Consider the following 22416-nt stretch of genomic DNA (forward strand, 5'->3'; position numbering starts at 1 on the left):
AACTTATTAGATAATACTACTAAGAACTAATATAAAATTCTCTTCTATATAGATAGCCTATTTACTATAACTCTTATTTACTTAAGTAGTATTACTTTACTAGCTAGTACTAAGATAAATATAGAAGTAAGGTTATCTATTACTATAGAGTAGAATATTTATATTAAGAAGCTAAGTAATATAATAATAACTAAAAGTATACTTATAATAAAGTAAGAGGTATATATTAAGATAGTTATAAGTAAAGACTATAATAGATAGCTATAGTAAGTCCTTAGCTAGCTTATTCTTATCTTATAATTATATTAAGTAGGTATAGCTAATAATTATATATATAGGGTAGGTATTAGTAAAGTAGTAGATAATTAATTTAATAATAATAATAATAATATAAGAGGCTTAGGATATAGTATAATAGGACTTAGGTATATAGTAGCTATAGAGGAGTTTAGGTAATAGTAATATATAGGCTTTATAGCTACTTAAAGGGAATTATAATTATAATTATAATTATAATTATAACTATAACTATTACTATAACTATAACTATAATTATAATAGTAGTAGTACTTATACTCTTAAAATATAATTACTATAATATAATAGAGCTTAATCTCTAGGTAGTATTAGTAGTAATTATAATAGTAGGGATATTAAGGTAGTATAAGGCGTAATATAAGGGATAGATAAAGAAGTATTATAAGTAAAAAGAGATTTCTAAATATACTAAGATAGTTTAGGCTTAGTTTTAAAATTTCTTAGTAATATAATATAAGATAATACTATAAACCTTATCCCTAAGGCCTAAAGGGGGTAAGAGGACTAATAAGCTTTATATATATTTATAAGATAGAAATTAAATACTTTATAGTACTTTTTAATAGTTAAGAAGACCTAAACTTCTTTATTATTAATAAAGCCTTTATAATAACTCTTACCTACCTACTTATACTAAAGGAATTTAAAATAGATAAAGAGGCCTAAGTATCCTTTAAAGTCTAATTTATATCCTTAGCTTAGAACTTAAATATTCCCTTTTAGTCTAGGAGAAGTTATATTTTCTAAAAGCTACTTATATACTATATCTAGAATATAGCTTTAATTAATTAAACTCTAGACTCTTAAGCCTTATATAATAAGATACTAATAGAAATTACTTAATATGTCTTAGAGTATAACTTTACTTAGCTTAAAGGCTTTATAGATCTAAAAGCTAACTAAAACTAATAAAGTAATATACTATACTTAAAAGGTTAATTTAGTACTAATAAAGGTACTAGAGCTCTTTATATAATAGGCTACCCTAAGGCTAATAACCTACTAAAGATAGATAATTTACTAAAAGCTAAAAAGCTATTAGCTTCTAAGGATCTAAGGACTTACTTTACTTATAGATTAGTAAACTACTTAGTTTATAATTACTTAAATAAACTTACTAATAAAAGCTTTACTAAAATTAAAGTAGAAACTATTACTTAATACTAGTTTTATACCTACTTAGATAATAGTTTTAACTTTCCTTTAGCTAAGGAATATAAGTTTAATAATACTAAATTAAAGCTTAATTTAGAAAACTAAAAACTCTAGGAGCTAAGCTACCCCTTAGAGTAGATAGATAGCTATAGCTAGAAGTGTTAGTAGACTCTTATATAAGTATTACTTTATAAGAATTTACTAAGCTTTTATAATAGGTCTCTACTTAAGAATCTTAAGTATTAACTTTAATATAAGATAAACTATCTAAATTTATATTTTATTCTTTTATTAGACGCTTCTATATAGTCTTATATATTTACTATATATTAGCTAATAATAGTACTAATTCTAATTTTATTTCCTAGAGATTTCTTTATTAAATCTACGCTTTTTAGCTAATTCCCTTTATTAAATATATTCTTGATAGTAGCTATAATAGTAAACTATTAGAATTTATTACTTAGCTTATTAAATTTATTCTATAGATAGATAATTATATTAAATAAATAATAGCCTGTATTATAAACTCTTCTAGGTTATTTAATTTAGTCCTTAGGTTTAAATAGTATAAACTCTATTACCGTTAGTTAAACTACTAAGATAGTATAATTAAGTTTATAAAAAATACTAATAACTAAACTACTAGCTTAAGAATAATTACTTATTATTTATTATAATAGCTATATAAATACTTAAGATAATAACTAAAGAGAAAAAACCCTTTATAATACTTACTATATTAGTACTATTAAATAGAATTTAGATATAATAACTATAAACCCTAAGGTAAGTAAATTAGATCTAGTATATAAAGGTCTAGATAATAAAGATATTCCTCCTAATATAGTATATCTAGAGAAACTAAAATAACTCCCTAAACCTAAAGTAGAAATTAAGAAGGTCTTACTTAAGGCTATTTAGATACTAGCTAAAAAGTATTAGATAGATCCTTACTTAATAATATAATACCTAAGAGAACTTACTTAATTCTAATATACTACTATAGAGAATAACTATAAAAAAATCTTTTTTAAGCCTTAAGATACTATATTAGAGGATATTCTTATACTAGAACTTTTTAAAGAATATATAAAGTTTATCCTTACCTTTAATAAAGTAGCTATATCTAAATTAGTTAACTATTTAGAGTATAACTATAAGATTAAATTAGAACTAGGGGCTATAATACTAAATTATAAGCCCTACCTATTCTTAGGTATCTAAGAAGAAGCTATTACTACTTATATTAAAGATATAGAAGAATATAAATATATTACCCTGTTTAAATTACCTATAAGGAATTTACTCCTTATTATTACTAAACTAGATAGGGGTTTATAGGTCTATATAGACTTTTATAACCTTAATAATACTACTATTAAAGATAGGTATCTAATTCTATTCTTCTATAAAACACTAGCTAAGCTAAATTAGGTAATAATCTTCTTTAAATTTAATATTATTTATATATTTTATTATATTAGAATAAAAGAGGATTCTTAGTAGCTTATAGCTTTTACTATATAGTATAAGATATATAAGTATAAAGTTATATTATATAGTCTTTATAATACTCTAGCTATATTTTAAAAAGTAATTAATAGTACCCTTATTAAATACTTTAATAAGTTCTATACTACTTACTTAGATAATATCTTAGTATACTCTAAGAATAAAAAGGACTATATTAAATAAGTTAAAAAGGTCCTCTAAAGACTTAAAGCCTAAGGATTTTATATTAACCTAAAGAAGTCTAAATTCTATAAAACCTACATTAAGTTCCTAGAGATAATTATTACTAGTTATAGTATAGAAATAGACCTAGCTAAAGTATCTACTATTAAGGAATAGGAGATACTAACTAATATAAAGGAACTACTTATATTCCTTAACTATACTAAATTCTACTAATAATTTATTAAAAATTACTTCACGATTAGCTTCCTCTTAGTAAAATATATTAAAGCTTATATAATACTTAGTAAAAAACCTAAGGGTAAGAGCTAAATAGTATATAAACTACTTATCTAGGATATAGAATATAAAGTAGCTTTTAATATACCTAAAGCTAGCTTCTTCCTTAGCCTTATCTTAATATACTTTAACCTTTCTAAACTTATCTATATCTTTTTAGACGCCTTAGCCTAGGCTATTAGAAGAGTTATAAAATAGATAAATATATAAGGTATACTTTAACTAATTACTTTCTTTTTAAAAAAGTACTTACTTATAGAATATAACTATTTAGCCTTAGCCTTTATAGACTTTTCTTTTATTATTATAGTATATTTAGGGGCTTTTTTAAGATAAAGTACTAACTAAGTAACTATAGGCTTATATAAGCTTATATTTAGTACTACTAGTATATAGATAGTATATTATAAATACTAAATACTAAAGATATATAATAATATTATATACTTACTAAAGATAAGACATAACCTTCTAACTTATACGCTATCTCCTACTATCCTCTACTATCCTTTACTATCCTTTACTATTTCTACCCTTTACTACTACTACTACCCCTTCTTAAGAATAATAAACTAGCTACCTATAGTATAGCTACTACTATCTAATAATTAGCTTTAGTTAGAGGAATATTAGTACTAGTATAGTTTATACCTTATTCTCTTATTCTTATAGTATTTCTTTAAATTCCCTCTCCTTAAGCTAAAGATACTAGTCTTTAAATACTTTTTTAATATTAATTACTTAGTTATATAGCTATCTCTTAGTCTCTTTACTCTACTTACTAAAGGTTAGGTAGGTAAGGTAGTTGAATAAAAGGAAATTAATAAAGTAGTAAGTATTAGTATAAATAATCTCTTTATACTTTATAACTCTCTTTAAATACTATATTCTAGTCTCCTTATAAGTTACTTTTATAATAATATTACTAAACTTAGACCTCTTAAGAAGGTATTAGCTAATAGATTTACTATTACTAAGGATTTAGAGTATTAGAGGTATTTACTCCTCTAGCTCTTTACTAACTACTAGATTTAGCTCTTAAATATATATAAGGCTTATATTATTTATTTTAATTAAGTTAAGGGGCTCCTTACCAGAGAGGGTATACTAGCCTAGCTAAATAGATATAATAAGTTACCTTAAGGGATATATATATTTATATATAATATAATCTAGTTAAATATAGTGCGATTTAGTTATATATAGTAGGATACTTTAAGTAAGTTAGTATTAGTATAAAGGTTAGAAGTAGCTAGGTTTTTATATAACCCTCTTTTAGTTATAGTTATATACTATATCCTCTCTCCTTTTTATAATATATTATAATTACGTCTCTAGCTAATACTAGTAATTCCTATTAGGCCTACTAAGGTTTAATAGGTATCTTTTTAGTTACCTTTAGTAAATTTTTTTTACTTTAGTTTTTATATATAGACGTTAGAGCTTTACTACTCTAAAACACTAATTAGTCTAGTATTTAAACTATATTATTACTTTATCTTCTTTCTTAACTTTTAAAACTAATAAGTAGAGGGATAATTACTTTTTACTTTTTTAAAGTTTTATTTTAATAATACCCCCTTACTTATTACGAAGTAAGCTTATAAGTAAAGTAATATATATACAGTTTAAAAATTAAAACTGTGAATAGGGGTCCTTTATTTTATCTAGCGTACATTTCCCCTTTTAGTGTCCTAATGTTCTACTAAAAATTAATCTTTCTTTAGCCTGTGCACTAGGCTAATACTAACTAATACCTACCTACCCCCTTTTTAGCCTAGTTACTACGTTACCTTCTTACTCTAAACTATAACTATTTATATACTTATTTTACCTATTATACCTCCTATAATACTACTACTTAAGTACTATAAGTATAGTAAAGTACTAAGCGCTATAATAGACGCGATTTAGTCTAGGAAATAGAAGTAAAACTATACTACTTACCTTCTACCTACACGTATATACTAACGTAATAATATATATATAACTTTAAAGCGTTAGAGCCTTATAATATATACCTTAGCCTCTACCTCTATTCTACTCTTACCCCTAATAGTAAATCTAGAAATTATATTACTTATACCTATCTACTTAAACCCTCTATTATTATTGCTTTATACCTAAACGCTTCTACCTATACCTCCTCTACTTTTATTTACTATAACTACGTCTATATCCTATCCTAATTTAATACTATAGCTTAATAGTATATTTAGAAGCGTAATATCTTTACTATTAGTTAACTCTATAGTAGCTAGTATAAGTAGTATAAGATATACGCCTATACTATCTATACCTATAAGGTCTATACCTAGTAATATAAGCTTATCTTATAGTACTACTTCTATCTTTATATCTTAGCTAGATTTAGAAATATAAGAGCGTAATAATAAGAGTAGTATTAGTAAAGGTATTAGCTAGGGTATTAGTCTTACTAAATTTAAATTATTAGAGCGCCTTATATATAATATACCTTAAATACTACTACCTATAAACTTAGAAGACTTAGTGTTCTTAGAAACTAATACTCTAATAAACTCTAAGAAGGTCTTAGTTACTAAGTTTTATTATAAGATTATAAAGAGTTATCTTAAGATATATAATACTTATAACTATACGTAGTTTAGGATAGATATTTTTAACTATAAATATTTAGCCTATTTAGAAGATTATATAAACTACTCTAGTATAGATAAGTTTATACTACTTTTTAGTTAACTTAATAATATTAATCCTAGGCCTATACTACTTAAGTTACTTACTCTAACTTATATTAAAGAGATACTTCTTATACGTATCTATATCTTTATAAAGGTTTACTAGTATTATAGTCTTTAATATAAGTACTATAGCTATATATATAACTTTATAGTTAATACTATAGAGGTCTTTAATTAACTACCTCTTCTTCTATCTTATCTTAATATTATTATTCTAAAACCTCTACCTTTAGTAGAGGATAATCCTAACGTAGTTAATTAATAATTCTAGAAGGACTATAAAGTCTAAAGAGTAATTATTATATAGTAGATATACTTTCTAAAGGATAACTACCTTAGTTGCTTTAATATTATTATTAATAAGTTTACGCTTAACGCTCTCCCTATTAATAATTATATTAATAACTAGTTTATAACTATTATCTAAGATCCTACTACCTAAGTTAACTAGACTATATAATCTTCTTCTATATTACTAATAAGTAACTAATATAATATAATAGAAAGGTATATATAAGAGTATAATTCTAGTCCTATAAGTAGCTATAGGGCCTCTATATAGGATAAGGTTAATAAAGATAAGGATCTTCTACCTAAGGTTATAGTAATTCCTAATATTATAGCTAATATTAGTAAGTTTAAAGTACTATAAGAGTAAATATAGTCTAATACTTAGGATATATTTTTATCTATAGGATTTATCTAATATATACTAATATTAGAGATTAATACTAAGGAAAAGTATCTATCTCTTACCTTCCTATCCTTATACCTAACTAGGTAGGTAGACTTTATATAGCCTTAACTATAGGAGATTAGCTATACCTTATATATTAAGCTTATAATCTACTATTAAGATAGAAGGTTTACTTACTACCTACGTTTCTAGTATACTATATTTAATACTTTAATACGCTACTAGTTAAGGGATAAGATAGGCTTTTTTATAAAGTATTAAGCTAGTAGTAACTAAATATTATTAGAGGATATCTAGGTAGCCTTTAATAGTAATAATAGAGGCTAGCGCCTTATAGACTTTATTATCTATTAGTTAGTAATAGTTTATAGGACTAGAGCCTTCTAGAATACTAAAGGAAATAAATTAGAAGTAATAGTAAGTAACTAATACTAACTAATACTATTACTAATACGTACTAATAGTATATAGGTCTACTAGTTAAAGGCTTTATATCTCTTTATTATACTCTCTACTATAGACTACTATTAGAATAACCTATTACGCTTTATACCCTAATATAAAGAGTAGAAGATAGTAATATCTATAAGATAAGCCTATCTAGTATAAGACTATATATAAGATAATCCTTATATTATTACTTATTACTTCTATTAGTAGTTTAAGTTATTTAAGAAGTATATTATTATTCTTAAGTTTAAGGTTACTAACTCTTAGGATTACTATAAGTAGTAGGCCTATAGTAGTACTTATAGTTATAGCCTCTACTATTATAATAGTATTCTTAACTTAGATAAAGAACTTAGTCTTAATAGTTCTATATTTAGTATTACTTATACTATAAGGTTCTAGGGGTACTATATTTTAGCTATATACCTAGACCCTAATCTATAGTCCTTACTTAATAAAGGGTTAGTCCTTATACTACTATTTAAGGAAATAAAGTAGATATTTAGAAAGTTATTATCTATCCTTACCTACTATAATAAGTACTTTTACCTTACGTTATACTATCTCTATAAAGATAAAACTACTAGTATAGAGGTTTACTACTTTAATATACCTTAGTCTATCTACTTAGAGCCTACCTTTAAATAACTACTAACTAAATTATTTTTATTCTTCTATACTATATATAATTATCCTTACCTTAATACCTATATATAACTATTACCTTTAGCTTAGTAGGCTAATACTAACGTCTAAGTTTATATAAGTATAGCTAGGGTTATATAGTATATAAGTATTTATACTATAAAAGGTAAGGTCTAGTCTTAATCCTTTAAAGATATTACCCTCTAAGTCTTACCTTATATTAAGCTAAATTATTCTCTACTTTCCTTTATATTATATATTATAAATAAGTTAATTAGTAAGTAAGATTATAGCGCTTAGGAGGTTATATATACGCTATTTAGTTTATTATTAATATATTACTCTTATACTATTATTAACGTTAACTACTACCTAGAAGATACTTAGTTAACTTTATATACTATCTATAGGGGTAATATAGAGAATCTAGACCTAAACTTAAAGAATATACTAACTATTATATAAGGTATATCTCTTTATATAAAGTATAAAGGTTAGCTAAGCTATATAGAGGACGTATATTATCTAGATTTCTTACTATACTTTATATATATTAGTAAAGATTATAAGCGCTAACTAAGAGCTAAGCCTTATATACTAAACTATATACTATAGTATAGCGCTATTATAGAGCTAGAAGAGTTTACTTAAGTAAAGTTAATATTATATTATTTATTTTAATATATCTAGGATATCTAAATCCTATATAGCTAAGTATTTAACTCTTATATAGCTACCTACTAGGCTTACTAGGAAGAATATAAATATAAGGAAAAGGACTTATATACTAATCCTAATCTTAGGGTTAAGGAAGAGGACCTTAATTTAGAGCCTATATAACCCCTAAATAAGTCCACTTTTAATAAGCTAGTAGGTAGGAGACTAGGCTTAGTAGAGGAATTAGTAGATAAGGATAGGATTAGTAAGTAACCTAGTAATAGGGTAAAAGACTAAGGTTCTACTAAATATATAGACTCCTTTAGGCTTAATATATAGACCTATTAACTAAATATAAAGAAGGACTACCTTATAGTAGGGCCTAATACTAGGCCTAATACTAGGCCTAATACTAGGCCTAATACTAAGCCTAATACTAGACCTAATACCCTAGCTAGTACCTTATAGGAGAAGTAGTATATACTATATAATTTAGTTATTAATTACTTCTAGGCTACTCTTAATAGCTACCTACTAGTATAGTTATTAGTTTAGTTAGATAGGTAAGGGGGTACTAAGAAGATATACTTAATTAAGTGCGTCTCTTATACCTTAGAGTACCTAGTATTATTAGCTAAGCTAGAGTCCCCTATTATATACTATACTCCTACTAGTAATACTACCTTCCTTATCTCTAGGTATACTATTAATACGCTCTTCTAAATACCTATAATATCTATATATAAGTAGTTAGATCTACTTAATACTACTAGGTAATAGTATATCTAAGTAGTATTTAAATATATTTACTACCTTATTATTAATAAGAAGTTAATAGTTAGTCTACCTATACTTAGCTTTATCTATAGCTATTATAGTTAGATTTAGCCTAGCTAGGCGTATATCTCCTTTACTAGTCTTAACGTTATTCTTTTAAGTAATTACTACTAGCTCCTACCTATTAGACGTTAGGCGCTATATAACTACTCCTTAAGGAAGGATCCTATTAAAGTTTATAGCTAATACTTATATTATATATTTAAGAGGACTATTATCTTAGACGCTATTATACGTTAATAGGGTATAGCGTAAGCCTAGTTTTATAATACTTTATAGTAACTTTAACTTAGCTATTCTACTTAGAATAATTAGGTATTATTTATAATATAATATAGGGTTAATCTCTTATATTCTAACTATACCTTATTTTAGGATACTATTTACTTATATAGCTACTACGTTAATATATCCTATATTAACTATAAAAGTATACGTAATTATAGTAGTTTAGTATTAGTTATATTAGCCTAATATAACTAAGCTATATAGGCCTCTATATCTATAGATAAAGCTAGTAATCTACTAAACTAACTCCCTTTATATATTAGCGTAAGAGTTATATTAATAACTAATATCTAGACTAAATAAGGACTAGTTAATAGTACTACTAGTATTATTAATAATATTCTATAAGATACTAGTATAGCTAATCTATAAGAGGAGATACCTAAGGCTATTTTTATTACTCTACTAGAATATACAAGTCTAAGCCTTTATATACGCGTTAATAGTTAGGCTATTATACCTATCTTTCCTATTTTATATAAGTTTTATTAGAATAAGATATCTTATTCTTAACTATTATTTCTATTATTACTTACTTAGGCTATTACTATTTATAAGTCTTAAGGTATAAGTCTTAGCTAAGTAGTAGTATAGTATAAAAGAGACTTTATCTTAGGTTTACTATACGTTACTATTTCTTAGGTTAAAAGTTTAGAGGGTCTAGTATTTAAGGAGCCTATATCCTTTAATTATTTATGTAGAAAGGAGGGTAAGGTAGTATAGTAGTAGAAGAAGGATAAAGAGTAGTAGGCTAAAGAAATTATTTCTTTATAAGAGATAAGCTTTTTTTAAGTTTATCCTTTATAGTAGGCCTAATACTAGCTATATTAATCCTCTATTATATCCCCTACATCTACTAACTTATTATAGTAGTTCTAAACACCCTATATTTAGTCTTCTCCCTCTCTATTAGAGTTATCCTTAGATTTCTTTTAGAATTTATAGTCCCTAAAGTTAAGCTCTTCTTTAACTACGTTAACGTCTAAGTCCTCTAGAATCTTAGTTAGTTTAACCTAATACTTAGCTAATACTCTACTTACTTAGCTTATCTATAATTTATTACTCTAGTATAGTTACGTTATTTATATTAATTACTTCTTCTTCCTCTTCTAAGTTCTAGTTAGTATTAAGGCTAGACTCTACTCTAGCTTATAAATTATCTATCTTTTATTAGTAATTATTAGCCTATACCTTCTATATAAACTTACTAAGATTAGGCTTAGGCTTATCCTCTATTAGTATATTATTATCCTTATTATCTATTACCTATATATTAGTTTATAAGCTAATACTTAGCTAATACTACTATACCTAGGCTATATCCTTACTTAAATTCTAGTCTTAGTTACTCTAACTTAAGCTAGTCGTTTATATTCTTAGGTAGCCCCCCTTTAGGCTCTCCTAATTCTAGTAGTATATATTTAGCTTCCTTACTATTAATACACCTATATAGAAACTTCTTACTAGAGAATACTTATTTATTAAATAGTAGAGGTAGGTAGTATAGGCTATACTAAGTAGTAAGGTAAAGGTAGCTATTTTCTTAAAAGTATCCTTATATCTATATAGTAATAACTATAGCTATAATAATCCTCTCCTAACGTTAGAAAAGTAGTATAAATAAGGGGATTAGTAGGCTAGTATTATTATTAATTTTAATTAAGGGCTTATAGCGTTTAATATAGTTCTAGTAGGCTTCCTTAATAAGGTTAACTTAATATTATTAGCTTTAGCTAATACTAGACTAATACTAGTATATCTAACGTACCTTATTATAGTAGGTAGGTAGCTTAGTATATAAAGAGCTTTCTAATAAATATAGGTAGGCTTAGGGAGTATAAGTTAGTATAACCTATATTATAGTAGGTAGTTATAAATATACTTTAAACTTAGCGCCTATTATCTACTTAGTATATACTCTAAAGTCTATATTATATAGTATATTAATCTTAGTAGTAGCGTTCTTAGCTATTTCTATCTAGAAATCTTTAATATATAACTAGTACTTAAAGTTATAGTCCTTATTATACTAGCTATTAATATAGTTAAGGTACACTCTAGCCTTATACTTAGGTATAACTATTACGTAGTATTAGTATAGGCTAATACCTACCTAATACTATACTTCTACTTAGCGTTATCTATGTCTCTTTCTATATCTAGTTCTTACTCTACTCCTATAAGGGTACTATTAGCTTCTATATAAACTACCCTTAATACTATATATATAATCTAATTAGGAGGTATTAGACTATCCTCTAGTTAGTAAATAGTTTCTTATTTTATAAAGTACTTATTCTTCTCTTTCTATATAGTAGTATTTCTAGTTTATACTCTACCCTTTTAGCTTAGGTACTTATTCTAACTAAACCTATAACCTTTTAGTAGGGCCTAATACCTACCTAATACTAATATACCTAATCTCTATAGTAATATTATTACTCTAGTAGTAGAAGCTATCTTTAAAACACTTTCTCTTAGTCTTATCTTTTTCTATATTTAGGGCGTTTTAGATAGTAAGCTTAAACTTTTTTAACTAGAATATTAATAAGGCCTAATTAATATAAGCCTATATTAGTTAGGGTAATATTATATACTTACCTTATTAGTAGTATTATTTAATAGGATCTCTATAAGCTTAATACCTATAGCCTTCTTATATTACTCTCTATTCTTAATAGTATATAGGTTTATAGAGTATATAGCCTTAGATAGATCTACTATAGTAGGTAGTTATAGTAGTATTAGTTTAGTATACCTAGTATTAGGCTCTATAGGTCTATAGGGCGTAAGTAGGGTATAAGAGGTAAGGAGGGAGTAGAGGAGACGTTATTAGTATAGGTAATATTAGCGTAGACTTACTATATTTAAGGCTTACTTTTAATCTAGGATAAGTATTCCTAATTAGCTATAATCTTACTATTATCTACGCTAGTAGGATTAGTAGTAAAGGTAAAGGTAAAGGTAAAGGTAAAGTTTAAATATATATTTTTTCTTCTATACTTTAATCCTCTTCCTCTTCTATCCTCTTCCTCTTATATCTATCTATTATTACCTAATACTATACTAATACTCTTATTAGTATATTATCTTACTTTCTACTTACTTATATACTATATAGTATTTATAATATCTATTAGCTTTAATATATTAAGTTTACCTTTACCTTTACTTTTACCTTTACCTTTACCTTCTACTCTTACTTATTATTATAGTTACCTAAAAGCGTTTACTATTAATATAGTATTATTTACTCTTATAGTTAACCTTTCTCTTACTTCTTACTTACCTCTTACACCTATAACCTAATAACCTTAATTACTACTACTATAATAATAATAATACTACTACTACTTCTCTTAATATAGTTAACTATACGTATTAGCTAGTATTAGCTAGTATTAGTCTATATCTTATACTTACTTAGGGTTTAGTACTACTTATCCTCTACCTAGTATAACTAACCCTAAGGGTACTTAAGGTTATCCTACTATCGCCTATAAACCCCCTCCCCTATTATCTTAATAATAAGCGCGTATATTCCTAACTACTACCTCTTACTTATTAATCTAGGTACCCTACTTAGTTTACCTACTTTAAGTTCCTTAATAGTATAGCTACCTAGTATTACTTTAGATACTCTACCTACTACTACTCCTACTAGTAGCGCTAGTAGTAGTAGTTAGGATCTAACTTATATAGTTATTAATGGCTATATTTATAAGAGTACTAGTAAGACTTTATATATATAGCCTAAAGTTAAGATCTAATACAACTATAAGGTAGAATAGGTTCTAGTCTTCTATAGTAATATAATAGGACCTAGGAAAATTACTTAATAGGGTTAGTCTAATACTACCTAATACTAACTAATACCTTACTTTACTAATAGTATTATATAGCCTATATAGTAGAGGAGATCTAGCACTACTAGTAATATTAGGGTTAGGTACTACTAAAGCTTATTATCCTATACTATATTAAAGAGTTTATAGCTATAGAGGTTAAGGCTCTATTCCCTAGCTACCTAAATCTACCTAGTAGGATAAGTATATCTACCTTTACTACTATTTATAAGGCTACTAAGGAAATATACCTTTAGCTCTAGGTTAGTATATATGTAGTTATAGTATTAACTTAGTATTAGATTAACTTTCTTAGCTATAAAGGTTATAGTTAATTATTAGGGTACTATTATTACTACTCTTAAGGATATAGCTAATACCTTTAAAGTAGCTAGGTTACTAAACGCCTACCTAAAGCTCTTAGAAAACTATATCTTCTAATTTCCTTAGGTTATTATAGGGCGTTATAGGTCCTTAGGTTTATAATATATAGTTCTTATAGGTATCTATACTATCTACTTTTAGTCTTATAGTCTAGCTCTTAGTTAGTAATAAGAATAAAAAAGATATTTTACAGCTTTAAATAATCTAGCTCGCTTCGTATTACTATTTTATTTTTTTTAAAATAGAAGGTTTATAGAAAATAAAAAATTATAGAATACAACTATAATATCTATAACTTAGAGCTAATAGGTATTATTTAAGTATTTAAGGAATAAGAACCTAAACTTATAAGCTTTAAATACTAAATATATATAATCTCTAATTATAAGAATTTAGAGATATTTATAACTACTAAGGTGCTTACCTATTACTAAGCCTATTAGTTACTATTCTTATCTTAGTTTAACTTTAAAATTATCTACTAACTAGGTGCCTCTAACTTTAAAGTAGACGCCCTTAGTAGAAGGCTATAAGATATTCTAGATAACCTTAAAAACCTTTACTATACTTAGAAATCTATTATTCTAGGTCTTAAGAACTTATCCCTAAGTATATAGCTAGCTATAGTAATAGTACTTTAAGCTTTAACTTTAGCTTCTAGTTACTATTCTAACTACTTTTACTTAGAATAAGAATATATCCTTAGAATAATAGTAACTAATATAGAGGATAATAATAATAGGGCTAAAGAGATAACTAAATTACTTCTACCTAATAGAGTTACTAATCCCTTACTTCTCCTTTATAAAGAAAATTTATAACTAATAGAGGAACTACTTAATTAAGTTTATACTAATAATAAAATAACTATAAGCGCTTTTAAAGCTATTAATATATACTAGACTAAGCTTTCTAAGTAGTTTTATAAATATAGATTTTACTTTAGTACTACTAATATCTCTTTAGTTAGAGATAGTCTAAGCTACTACTTATTTATTAATAAAATAAGGCTCTATATCTTTATAAATACTTACCTCTACTACTATATTTTTAACCTCTACTATAACTATAAGATTATAGGTTATAAAAGCCTATATTTAATACTATATTTAATATATAACTGTTACTACTAGCTAAAGATAAGCTAGTCTATTACTAAATACTATAATACTTATATAGTTTATACCTAAATAAAATTACTATAAGATAGTAAATATAAATACTTTAGACTATTACCTCTACCTTACTAACGCTAGTCTAACCTTATAGTAGACTTTATTTAAGACTTACCCCCCTCTAAACTAAATAGAAGAGAATTCTATAATATCTTAGAAGTAGTAGACTATCTTACTAAAAAGTACTATTTTTACCTAATATATAGAAAGACTATAGTAAAAGCTTTATACTACTTTATAGATATCTTTAAGTACTATAGACTCCCTCTTAGTATTATTTTAGACTATAGTATTAATTTTATTACCCCCCTTTAGAATTACGTTTATAAATATATTTATATAAAGTAAATCTTATTAACTACTTATTATATAAAAATAGATAACTAAATAGAATATATTAACTAATCTCTAAAAACCTAATTATACAAGTATATTAACTATAAATAAGAAAACTAAGTAGCTTAGCTTTATATAGCTAAATTCTAAGTTAATAATACTATTAATACTAGTACTAGTATAACCTTATTCTTTACTAACCTAAAATACTATCTAAGAAGTAGTATTTACTTATATAAGAATATAGAAGTAAATTTACTAAGACTAGTAAAGGATTAAGTAATCTATACTTAAGAGATAATAAACTTATACTTAGATTTAGTTATATACTTTAAAAAATAGCTCTAATAAGCTAGTTAAGAATAATTAGATTAAGTAAATACTATATAATATATAATTCTATACTATAGTCTAATTAATAAAGTTTAGATATCTACTATTAATTAAGGTATACTATAAAACTCTAAGAAGTTTACTAATTACTAAGTAAGACCTTTTAAAGTTAAGTAAATTATTTATAATAGATAAGTATATAAACTTAACCTCCCTAAGAAAATAATTAAGAATAAGACTTTTCTTATCTTTTACTCTAAGCTTCTCTAGCTAGTAGCTACTAAAGCCTTTCTAAACTAAGTACTTACTAGACTACTCTTAGTAGAAGTTATAATAAGTAATAGAGATACTTATACTAAGTAGCTAATAAATAAGTCTATTAATATAACCTCTTTATAAACTAGTAAAGTTAAAAGAAAATAAGTATATAAAATTAAATAGATTAACTATCTAAAGCTAACTTAGTATAAAGCTAGTAACTATCTTAACTATTATAATACTAAATTATTCTATTAGAAATACCCTAATAAGCTAAAACCCTTAGGACTTACTATACTAAATAATTAGAGACTACTCTTTAAAGATACTAGTAATCGCCTTAATAAATACCTTAGTAATAATAAGGTAATAGTATAAGCTACTAGTTTAGCCTAATAGCTTAGCTATTCTATAGGTATAGTATATACCTAACCTATAGTAACTAGTTAAATTAAACGTCCCTTATATAGTTTAGGAATACTAATTAGCTTAGTTTTTATATCCTAGAGTTAAGGTAGTAGGAAATAGCTTAAAGATATACTTTTTTATATAAGAAACTATATAGATATATATAGCCTTATATAAACTATACCTAGTTTTTAAAAAGTATAAGGTCTAGTAGTTTTTATACTTTTAGTATACTTTTTTAACTTTAAATTACTTTCTCTTCTTTATACTAGCTAGAGGACTAGCTAAATCTCTTTTTTTAGGGGGGGTACGTATAAGGGAGTATTACTACGTAGAGGATACTAGGCTTAGTTAGGCCTAGCTCTATTCTTAGCTCTCTCTCCTCTTATTATATCTTCCTCCTTTTCTTCTTCCTCTCTTCTAGAGGTTGTCTACTATTCTCTATTCTAAATATAAGCTACCTTTGCAACTAGCTCACCCTTCTATATATAATATTTACCTTATACTTATATAATATCTAATTATAAAGTTATATAAGTAGTTTATATTATTTATAGTAAGTAGAGAGGGGTTAACTAAAGGTATATAATTATTATAGAAGAGTAAGAGGGGAAGCCTCTATATATATATTTATTCTCTATCTATACCTACTTTAGGTTCTTAGATAGGTAAGGCCTTATCTATAAGACTATCCTAACTCTAGAGCTATTCTAACTCTAAGGCTAACTAGCTAAGGCTCCTACCTAGGCCTCTACCTATTATAAAATCTACTATTAAGAAGTAGTATAAAAAAAAACCTAACTTAATCCTTAAAAACTTTTTAATTATAGTAATCTTTTTGCTAAAATCTATATATATTATATAATAGATATAGGGGTATAGAGGGGTAATATAAAAAAAAGTAATTTTAAAAGTTACTCTTTTTAACACTTTATATCTCTAGAACTAGAGTAGCTAAAAAGAAAATTAATAAAGTTTTAGTAAGAAAAAAGCTAGGTCTATAATCTAGTAAGCTAAGATATTAGCTTAGTAAGTACTCTAGTACTAGTAAAAGGTAGTAAAACTAGGGGTTAAAAAAAGATACTAGATAATCTAATATATTTTTTTAATAGTTATAGTAAATTCTCTCTAGATCTAGTATAGTTTAATATAGACTACTAACTATAATATACTTAGATATAGGGAGATTCTATTAAGTAAATAAAAAGTTATAAAGAAAGGTAGTTTTTAACACTTTTTAAGCTTAACTAATTATATTAGCTAGCTAGTACTTAGTATACTATCCCTAAGCATCTATTACTACTTTATATCTCTTAGGTAAAGATAAAATATAATTATCTATAGCTTCTTATAGTATTAAATCCTACTCTTCTAGTATAGCTTAGAAAAAAGCTTCTATACTCTTCTCGCTAGTACCTAAGCCTAAAGATACTCTAGGTCTTTTATTTAGAGCGTTCTTTTATAACCTCTAAACGTTTTCTATAGGATTTAAATTAGGGCTATAGGAAGGATACTTAAAGAAAGTAATCTTATTCTTAGTAAACTAAGATAAAACCTATTTAGTTTTATAAATTTTAGTGTTATCTTACTAAAGTTTCTAACCTAGATAGAATAGACTATTAGCTTTTTAAATAAAAAAAGCTTTTTAAAAATATTATAAAATAAAAAAGTTACTTATATAAAGTATAAATATAAGTATATATAACTTACCCCTTTTAATAGTAGGTTTTACTATAGGTATTAGAACTTTTCTAATATACCTAGTATTAGTAAAGCTAGTAGTAATTTTAAGTATCTTTATTACTACTAGCTTAGACCTACTACCTATTTAAATTACTTCCTAAATAGAAATACTAATATTATAGCTTATATCTTAGTTAGTATAATAGCTAAAATTATTTTAAAATACTAGAGAAATACTAGATTTTTTATAAAATATTTTAGCCTATTAGGGTTTCTTTTAAACTTACCTCTATTAGTTATAGAAACTAAATCCTTACTAACCCTTTTATTATAGCGTTTTCTACTATATTCTATTCTAGCTCTATACCCTTAATATATAGTAGACCTATCTAAAAATATAACTTTATTAAAGTTTATATTTTTAATATTTTTAACCTTCTCCTTAGTATATAATAAGTAATTTTTAACTTTTTTAGTATTTAAAAGCTACTTTTTCTTAGAAGTATTAATAGAGTAGTTCTCTTCTCTTAGTAAGTGTTATAGGCTTCTAGTAGAAAGATCTAAACTATTTACTTCTAAAATATACTTATTTTTTTCTTAGGACTTCTAGTTAAGTCTCTAGTAATAATACTTTTAGTTCTTTTAGTAATCTTAAAAGAAGAGCCTAGTTTAGGGCTTATAGTAGCTAGAGGTATATTATTTTTTCTTTTAATATAAGAAATAGTATTATTAATACTCTTAGAAGGTGTTTCTAATAAAGTACTTATAGAAGTAATAGAGCTATTCTCTAATAAAAGAGTAGAGACTTTTTCTTTAAATTTTAAAAGTTTTAGAGATATATAAGATAATAGAGAAGAGATAATCTAAGAGTAGAAAGAGAAGACTATATAGAAAAATACTATTAGATTATTACGTAATTTTAGTATACTTTTTTAGCGTCTTTTTTATATATCTCTAAATAAAAAAATAATTAACCTAATAATTATAGCTAAAATTCTACTAACGTAATACTTATATAAGTAAGTTTTTTATATAATCTTTTAAAAAATTTTATACTACTATTAAAAAGTTATACTAGATTCTATAACTACTCTTTTTTAACTCTCTCTTTATCTCTATTTATCGCTCGACTAGTGCTTACTAAGCAAGTACTTTAGCCTTCTATATTATAGAGCTAGTTTTTTTCTTTCTAAAACTCTCAAAATCTCCTTTCTAGCTACTCTAGTTCTAGAGATATAAAGCGTTAAAAAGAGTAACTTTTAAAATTACTCTTTTTTTTATGTCACCCCTCTGTATATTAATATACTATAAATCTTATAATAATAGCTTTTATAGGTAGCTTAATTACCTTATCTTTTTTGTCGTCTGATCTTGTTAGGGTAGCTCGTTGACTGAACTAGCTCGTTTGGTGCGCACGGACTGTAGGTGCTATAGCTGTTAAGTTATTACGCGTTAAAGGGTGGGTGCTGTTTATGGCGATCGGGCGTCGCGCGACTCCGGCCATTGCGCGCACGGACACAGTATCATCCATGTTACAATAGCGATAGAACAGGTTGATACGCTGCTCCATAGTAACAAAGCATTACATCCATCAGGGCGAGGTCTCGACATTGACATAACGTCCCCTAAGCTACCTTAACCCAATCGCCAATCGCCACTCCCTTTTCCTTAGCTGCTTCTCTCCTCGACATGGATGCAGGATCGAAGTAGGGCCGTTCACCACACGACACAGCTCGCGTCCCCACCCGCTCTCCAATACCAGCAAAATCGTACGTTGGGTTATGGAGTGTAGAACGATTATCCCAGATAGCCATGTCGTTGACTTGGTTCCATCGAAACCTTACCTGGAGATCATGGTTGTCTTTGATAATGTTCTTAATGTACGATAGAAGCATGTCAGATTCCTCAGGCGTAATTTCGTTGAAGTAACCACCTCCTCCACCAGCGGCATAGAGACTCTTCCAGCCTGTCACTGGGTTAGTGCGAACGGCGGGATGAGTAGCGATGATTTCCTCGCCCACGTTTTCCGGGCTTCCGCGCGGCCCGCTGAAGATGGAGGCGCCATTTGCTTTTGCCGTAGCAATGAAATCTGCAAGGTGGAAGGTGAAGCGGAGCGTTTCGAGGAACCTTTGCATTGGCTCAGAGATGCGGTCGTACATTTCATAACCGGAAGCCCAGACTGTGTCTCCGCCCATGGGGGGAACCGTGGTCAGACGTAAAGAGGTATAATCTGATGGCACGTTTTCCCATTGGCAGTCAGAGTGCCAAAGGTCAGAAGACTGCTTCTTATGGGAGCGCGTCGTATCCACCTTGCTCGTTGTGAAGAGTTGCTTGAAAACACCAGAGTTGATCGTCGTAACCTCCTTATCTTCTTGGGGTTGGCCGGCGACTTTGGCCCCAGTGTTTAGGACAGGGTGGATATGCAAGCCTGAGGAGGCAGGTTTGCCCGAAAGCTCGCCTAAGCGTTGAATAAACTGCTTTTGAAGTTCGGCGGTGAGGTTGTCTTGCTTCCGCAGGAAAACAACACCACGCGCAGAGACTAAAGATATAGGTGGTTAGCACTGGGTATATGTACTCTCAACTGAAGACCGAAACATACTAATATAGGCCAATTCTTTCAGAAGCTCATCAGCATTAGGACTTTCCATCAACTCCACTACATTAAGGGTGGGATACTCGCGTCCGATGACGGGAGTCAGATCAGTGTGCTCGAAACGATCAAGGGCACCAGACGGCTCTAGTGGGTTATTCATGAGCTGACTCTTAACTCCAGATGGAGTGTTGATGGGATAATCGACTGGGACGGGCGCCATATTGTTAGGCTGATGTTCGATGAGTAAGTCTTAACAATGAAGTAGAAGGTAGATAGCGGTAGTGACAAGTAAGCTTTGGTAGCCTGTGTCTCTGATATATGGGCCTTTAGATGCACCGAGCAGATGTCAGACGCTGCCGCAAATGCACTCTCGGCCCGAGCGCCGGTCCATTACACTGCTTGGGCAAGGCCACAGTTCCCCCAGCAACATGCACTATCTACTAAGTGTCACTCGGCCCAATCATCATATACTTTCTCTCGGCCGAATACCTTTCTTAGAACTAGCAGACCTTTGTCGGCCCGAGAGGGAACAGCCGTATATTCATGAATCATCCCATTGGGGAAAAAGTAGTGATTTGAACTGCCGGCCCGAGAGAATACAATTGTGTTTTTAAGACCCATTCAATGGGGAAGGACGTGGTCCTCGCACTTCTTCCACAATATGTTCTGGGTTCCCCAATCTACCAAGTGATAAAATGTCTGTCCATGCGCTGTGTGGGGTTGCACTTATCACAGGCGCCGCCGCAGGTTAGTTATGAACCCCAGCAAAACACGACTAGATTATGCAGTTACCTAATGTATCCAAGGGATTGGGAGAGGCACTGCAATTGCATTTGTAGAAGCGGGCTGCAGACGCCTTTGTTTAGGCGATATTAATGAAGAGGGGTTGGCGCAAACACGAGATCAGCTGCTCGGAATTGCCCCCGAAGCCGAAATGCTTACACTTCGTCTCGACGTCGGGGATGAGGAGTCTGTTTTGAAGTCCGTGAACAAGACGGTCGCCAAGTTTGGCCGACTCGACTACGCATGCAACGTAGCTGGTATCGAGCTGGGCAATATGCCCATTCAAGACATGAGACCGGAGGATTTCGACAGAATCGTGCAGGTAAATGCATACGGGGTCAGTAGAATCATTGTACTATGTTTCGAATGCCCCAAACCTGCTAATTCTTTATTTTCACACAGACCTTTCTCTGCCATCGCGCCCAGATCCGGCAGATGCTTAAGCAAGACCCGAACTCCGGAGGCATTCGGGGAAGCATTGTATCTGTTTCATCTCTTGCTGGCTTGAACGCTTCGCCTGGGCTCTCGGCGTACTGCAGTACGAAGCATGCCATTATCGCCATGGTTAAAACGGACGCGTTAGACTATGGGCCACACGGTATCCGTGTCAATGCAATATGCCCCGGTCCGACTGAGACAGAAGCCTTCTCAGTCTTAGTGAATGATCACCAGAAAGCCACCATGAGCCAAGCCATTCCCATGCGAAGGGTGGGTACTTCCAAAGATATGGGTCATGCAATTGTATTTCTCTCTTCCCATTGCGCTTCATACATTCATGGAGTAGCATTGAATGTCGATGGTGGCTCTTTTATTCGAAAACTTTACTTTAACAAGGACACGTGGTAGTGAATGTTTGCTACGCCGGGAGAAG

The 22416-nt window shown here is 28.1% G+C and overlaps 1 protein-coding gene across 1 annotated transcript; it reads right to left on the reverse strand.

Annotated features, from left to right (window-relative positions):
* Nucleotides 1–19733: 19733 nt before the first annotated feature.
* ACET3X_007978 (uncharacterized protein) lies at nucleotides 19734–21044 on the reverse strand. The gene is made up of 2 exons (XM_069454538.1): nucleotides 20769–21044; nucleotides 19734–20708 (listed from the first exon to the last, which is right to left on the reverse strand). Exons 1-2 carry the CDS (start codon nucleotides 20980–20982, stop codon nucleotides 19795–19797), a joined length of 1128 nt encoding a protein of 375 aa, XP_069303580.1. The 5' UTR covers nucleotides 20983–21044; the 3' UTR covers nucleotides 19734–19794.
* Between the last annotated feature and the right edge of the window lie 1372 nt (nucleotides 21045–22416).

The sequence above is a fragment of the Alternaria dauci genome, chromosome 8 (assembly GCF_042100115.1).
Source record: "Alternaria dauci strain A2016 chromosome 8, whole genome shotgun sequence".
In the NCBI taxonomy this organism is placed as follows: domain Eukaryota; kingdom Fungi; phylum Ascomycota; class Dothideomycetes; order Pleosporales; family Pleosporaceae; genus Alternaria; species Alternaria dauci.